At 38.6% G+C, this 6,329-nt stretch overlaps 1 protein-coding gene across 1 annotated transcript in view; it reads right to left on the bottom strand.

The window, feature by feature from the left end:
• Nucleotides 1-5,380: 5,380 nt before the first annotated feature.
• LOC123233133 (zinc-alpha-2-glycoprotein-like) overlaps nt 5,381-6,329 on the bottom strand; it is an 8,733-nt gene continuing 7,784 nt past the window's right edge. The window contains exons 5-7 of the mRNA XM_044659300.1: nt 6,174-6,304; nt 5,930-6,046; nt 5,381-5,439 (exon numbers count right to left, since the gene is read on the bottom strand). Of these exons, the coding sequence (XP_044515235.1) occupies nt 5,381-5,439; nt 5,930-6,046; nt 6,174-6,304 (307 nt within the window). The remainder of the gene's footprint in view (nt 5,440-5,929; nt 6,047-6,173; nt 6,305-6,329) is intronic.

The raw sequence follows: 6,329 nt of genomic DNA, 5'->3' as shown, positions 1-6,329 counted from the left end.
GTACTTTGTGCTGATGGTAAAAAGATGAAAATGAAAAATTCCTTACCTCAAGGAGCTTACATTTTACTGGTGAAAAATGTGCCACATGAGCACATATATTAGTGATAACAAACCTTTTAGAGATGGAGTGCCAGGTTCTACCCCCACCCTGCCCCTCCAGTCAAGATGCCATACTGGCTCCCCCAGAGATCCCATACGGTGCTCCTCCCCTCCACTATATTAAACACACAACAAGTTAGTAATATATTGATCAATGAATGGCCCACACTCTATTCAATGACCCAGTCTTCTCACAAACATCCTAGTGTGAGAGACCGTCCATCCTGGGCTTCTCAGAGAGCCACATTCAATAGCTGCAGGATTCAAGGGAAAACACTGCTTCTATCTATCTTCTGATTTCTTTCCCCATCCATTCTACTTGAGATTAATCCATAGCACTTATGAAATGGAGCAAACACAGTGTAGTGAATGGAGGATGGTCATTGTTGAAGTCTTGCCCCTGCCACATATGGAGTAAATGATTCTAGGCTAGTCATACTCAGTACTTGAGGCAATTATCTATGACTATAAAGTTGCAGAGAAGGAAAACTTAGAAATTAGGTGCTTCCAGAGGTTCTCAGTGAGGTCAAAAGGGAATCTTCCCTGGAGAAAGTTTAAGAGCAACCTTCCAGTCAATTCACTTAAACATAGAGTTACTGAACCCCTGCAGGGTGCCTAGCCTGAGGCTAAACAATACAGAAGGGAGGAAGGGAATTCTATTTTTGCATCATCAAAATGGACATTTTTTTTGAGACAAAGCAGAAGAATGTTTGGGGGGAGAGAGACTGTGTTCTGGAGTGCAGAAATTTAGAAGATTCCAAAATTAAAGACCTATATATACTCCTTCACTAGTACTGAGTGCATTGTAACAATAAAATTCCCTTCCTGCTAAAATGAAAAATACTTTATTTTTTAAAATTATTTTTACATCATGAATTGCAAAAATGTCTTAAGAGCTCCTTTTGCAAAATAAGATTTTGTTGATATTTTGTTTTTATATTTCCTTCATTTCCCAAAACATTCGTCCCTTTGCCCCTTATACAAAGAAAAAAAAGAAAAAAACACAGCTCAACAAAACTAAGCAGCCTGTTGAAAATGTCTGACATTTCCCATTATCATTCATATCCATACTCTCACTTCTGCTAAGTAGCACTCCATGATATCTCTTTCTATTAAGCAGAGGTCATAGAGCACTACTTCTTTGGGGCCAAGGTTGGTATTATAATTTCTTAGGACTCAGTACAATGATTTTAGAGTCCTTATTTCTCTTTAGAATGTTGTAATCATTGTGTATACTATTTTTCCTGGTTCTACTTACTTCATTTTACATTAGATCATGCGAGTCTTCTGATGCTTTTCTGTAGTTATCACACTCAGTTTTTCTAACAGCACAGTAATATTCCAATATATTCCTAATTCCTGGGCATTAGTGGTGTTTCCAGTTCTTTGCTACTACAAACTGTGTTTCTGTGACTATTTTGGCATATATCTGTCTTTGACCTCTTTGAAGTATGTATGTCTAGGAATGAGGTTCTATATAGAGATTATAGTCACTTTATCTGCATGATTTAAAATTGCTTTCCAGAATGGTTGGATCAATTCATAGCTCCCACAATAATGCTTTCATGTGCTTTGTTTCCTTTAAAAAATCTTGAAGGCTGATTCTTATTTCTTGCCCTTTATGTCAAAATTTCTATAATGACTAGGAAGATTTATAAATATCATGTAAAACAAATCTTGTGTCACTCTTTCAAAGATTATGATTGAATGGGTTTTGGTTCTCTTTTCTTACCTTTTTTAATTTAAATTTTTTATTTTATTAATTAATTTAGAACATCTTTCTAAGGTTATAGGATTTATGTTCTATCCTTCCCCTCCTCCCACCCCCTCCCATAGCCAATGCACAATTGCACTGGGTTTTTACATATGTCATTGGTCAAGACCTATTTCCATATTTTTTTTAACCCTTGAACTTTAGTGTATTGTCTCATAGGTGGAAGATTGGTAAGGGTGGGCAATGGGGGTCAAGTGACTTGCCCAGGGTCACACAGCTGGGAAGTGGCTGAGGCTGGGTTTGAACCTAGGACCTCCTGTCTCTAGGCCTGACTCTCAATCTACTGAGCTACCCAGCTGCCCCCTCCATATTATTGATATGTGTGCTAGGGTGCTCATTTTGAGTCAATATTCCTAGTTATATCGCCATCCACCCATGTGATTAGGCAGTTGTTTTTCTTCTGTTTCTACTCCCATAGTTCTTCCTCTGAATGTGGATAGCGTTCTTTCTCATAGGCTTGTCATAGTTGTCCTGGATCATTGCATTGTTGCTAGTAGAGAAGTTCATTACATTTGATTTTACCACAGTGTATCAGTCTCTGTGTACAATGTTCTTCTGGCTCTGCTCCTTTCACTCTGCATCAATTCCTGGAGGTCTTTCCAGTTCACATGGAATTCCTCCAGGCCATTATTCCTTTGAGCACAGTAGTGTTCCATAACCAACACATACCACAATTTGTTCAGCCATTCCCCAATTGAAGGGCATACCCTTGTTTTCCGTTTTTTTGCAACCACAAAGCACGTGGCTAAAATATTTTTGTACAAGTCTTTTTCCTTATGATCTCTTTGGGGTATAATCCAGCAGTGTTGTGGCTGCATCAAAGGGCAGGCAGTCTTTTCTCGCTCTTCGGGCATAGTTCCAAATTGCCATCCAGAATAGTTGGATCAGTTCACAACTCTACCAGCAATGCATCAATGTCCCAATTTTGCCACATCCCCTCCAACATTTATTACTTTCCTTTACTGTCATTTTAGCCAATCTGCTAAGTGTGAGGTGGTACTTCAGAGTTGTTTTAATGGTTCTCTTTTCAGTTGAATAGAATCCAATCCTATAGTACCTTATCTGATAGCTTTTCAGAGTCTGGTTGGCCAAAAAATTCATCTCTTCCCTCAACTTGGTGATGTACTTTTCTGGACTTTGGTTAATAACAGATATGACCCATCACTGGGCCAAATTAGGAGTGTCTACATTTTGGAAGGAGTTGCATTCCATTGAATAGTTTCAAAAACCCAGGGCTACTTCTATATGATAATGAAGCACTAAAGGGCTATACGTGTGCAAAAGCAGTGTGGCTTCATGGATAGAGAGTTAGCCTCAGAGTCAAGAAGATGTGGCTTCATGGCTAGTGCTCTTGGATAAGTCAATTAACTTTTCACCATGCTAAGTCAGCTCCCCAAGACCAAATTGCCAAGCAGGTGCTGACATGCATTAGTAGATGGAGTTCCTTATATTAATGAACTCAGAAGTTCAGTTCTAACTCACAAATACATGATGCTAGATTTTGTTGTCTTCACTAATGGAGAATTTCAGAAAAAGAAATACACACAAAATTAGTGCACGATACATGCAGGCTATTGGAAACTAGGGGAAAGATTCATGAGTTCATTAATGTTGAGAGAACAGTATGGTGAAACCTAAATTTTCGTCTTTGTACCGTAACCTCCTACACGTTCTGTTTGTATCACTGAGTTAAAAATATGAGACAGAATCTAGAATAGTTAAGAAGAAAAGACAATAATATATTTTATCTTCATTATACAAGTCAATTCATTTTTATTAGACAGAAACATGAGAGCAAATAAAGGTTGCTCAGTTTATTGCGTAAAATTACCAACTCCTTCACAGCAACATATGGTTATCTGTGTCAGATTTGAAAAATGTGCATCAAACAAAAAAGGCAAAAATTCAACATATAAGATCTTAAAGGAACATTTTATGATTATTTGACCGTAATGCCTAATCACACTGGAAAAACTCTAGAATGGGTGAACAGTTTGCAAAAGAGGATCAGAATAAAGCACAGCAGAACATATTGGCCACAGCTATTCTTTAATGAGCCTAAGATTTGTGATTTGCTTGCAAGTGGGTGGGCAATTACTTCACTGACTCAAAACACAACTTCTCCACGAATTAATTGGTAATCTTTACCATTGCTGCAGGTGAAAATTTACTTGGTCCAGTGAACAACTTGGTTATGAATCTTTATGAATTCAGGAGGCTGGCGATGAGACAATAGACATTTTGTCCCACAGATGGAGTTGCTTGAGATTGGTGGGACCTGCAAAGGTGTGTGCTCCAGTGGCAGAGCTTGGAGAAGACTAGATCACTAGTGCCATATATGATGAGCCATCAGAAAAGGACATTAATGGAGGAGGCCAATAGTATGGAGGGAAAAATGTGTACCTAGATAAAGAAGATGAAAAGAGAGACATTTTGTATTTTTCATTTAATCTTGTATATTTTGTTTTCCTTCTCCTCAGATCCAAGCAACCACTTTCCTTTTTTTATATTTATTTCCCATATACCTAGCACATAGAAGGCACTTAATAAATAACCATAATGATAATAATAACTAGCACTTCTACGATGCTTTAAAGTTTGAAAATCTCATTTGATTATCACAGTAAACTGGGAGGTAGGTGTTATTATTATCTCCATTTTACAGCGAAGGAAAGCGAGGCAAAAGTATCAGAGGCTGGGTTTGTTTTTGACTGCAGACCTATTACTCTGTCACCTGTGCTACCTAAGAATCTTTAAAATGCTTGTTGAATTGAAATGAATTGAGGAATAAACTAATACACTGTGACAGACATATTGTACATATGAATTTATTAACAATTTCAAATAGTTATCTGCTTGGGCTTTCTGTTTAAAATAAAATGCACAATAATTTTAAAGCTTAGATATTTATGACTTATTTCTTTTCTTTTCTTTTCAAAAAATCCTCACCTTCTATCTTAGATACTAAGTGTTAGTTCCAAAGCAGAAGAGCACTAAGGGTTAGGCAGTTGGGATTAAATGACTCGCCCAGGGTCACACAGTTAAGAAGTGTCTGAGGCTAGATTTAAACTCAAGTTCTCTAGACCAGTGATGGGTAAACTTTTTAAAGAGGGGGCCAAAGGAAAGGAAATGCTTATCTGTCAGTCTGTTTCTAAGGCAACTCTTTTGAAGTTTCATTTTATTGTATCCTACTCATTGTATTTGTCAGATTAGGAATAATGTCGTGGGGCTGGGTAGAACATTTCAGGGGACCGCATCTGGCCCTTGGGCTATAGTTTGCTCATCACTGCTCTAGACTGTAGGCTTGGCTCTCTATCCACTGAGTCACCTAGTTGCTCCTGACCTATTTCTTTAAAAAAAATGAAACTCTGCCTTGGCTCCTAAATGAAAGGACAAAAATCTCTCTTGTGAATAAAAATCAGCCAGGGAAAACAGTAATGGTCACAGAAACCCAAAGAAGACAGTGATTGACTTGCCTGTAGTCTTGCCAATAGTATATTCCATTCTTTATTGTAAGGAGGAAGGAGCAGGAGGTGTAGAAGATGGAAAAGATCTTTCCAGCTGACCTGTGTTATGTGAGAAGCCGTTATGTGTGATGTGGGCTGATATGGCCCAAGGTCTTCTGATGGTATGAGGACCTGAGCTGGGTGAGTGTGGGAATGCCTAGGTGAACATCAAGCTGTGGTAGTGAACACCAAGACCCCCACAGGGATATTTGAAACTAGACTAAGCACCCAGTTTCAACACAACAGTGACCAGGAATAAATGATCCAATAAGAAGCTGCTGGGTTAGATCACACAGCTTCTTTGATCACTTATCCTGGCTTCAAAGCTGATGGATAATGCTAGTGACTTCAGCTTGACTTTAGTTTGAATTAATCGTTTCCCTCAGATACTCAAGGATAAGATCAATGATCCTTAGAGCAATCTTAAGATTTTGGCATTCTCCTTTCAAAACACCTTCCTATAAGGTTGTGCTAATACTAGTATCTTCTCTCTCCTTGAAAGCTTCCCATCAAGTAACTTCCTATCAACATTTTCTCCTTATGTACATACCTGTCTTCCTCTTCTTCCAGATGATAAACGCTCCAGCACAGCTCAGCAGTAGGATGATAGTCAACACAATACCCAGTTCTAGGACCCAAGACTTTTCCATAGTGGGCTTTCCAGGAACTATAGCAGCAATGGGTAAAATGTAAGTGGGTGTGCATTCAGTGAAAAAAGGAAGGAGGAAATGGAACTATATTCTGGGGTCTAGTCTGTTGGGGATGTGATGAGAGTGTCTGCCTGAAGGACTGACCTGAATATATAGCAGGGGTCTTCAATTCACTGTGTTCTACCACACAGCTATAACCTGCACCTGAGTCCTCTGAAGAGAGCTCTAAGGTAATTTTGAGGTAGAAGGTGGAATCCATATTGGGCAGGGTGCCACTGGAACTCTCATTTCCCCATATCC

This window comes from Gracilinanus agilis, chromosome 2 (genome assembly GCF_016433145.1).
Source record: "Gracilinanus agilis isolate LMUSP501 chromosome 2, AgileGrace, whole genome shotgun sequence".
Taxonomy (NCBI): Eukaryota; Metazoa; Chordata; class Mammalia; order Didelphimorphia; family Didelphidae; genus Gracilinanus; species Gracilinanus agilis.
The sequence above is the reverse complement of the archived record's forward strand: the minus strand, read 5'-3'. Positions and strand labels throughout refer to the sequence as shown.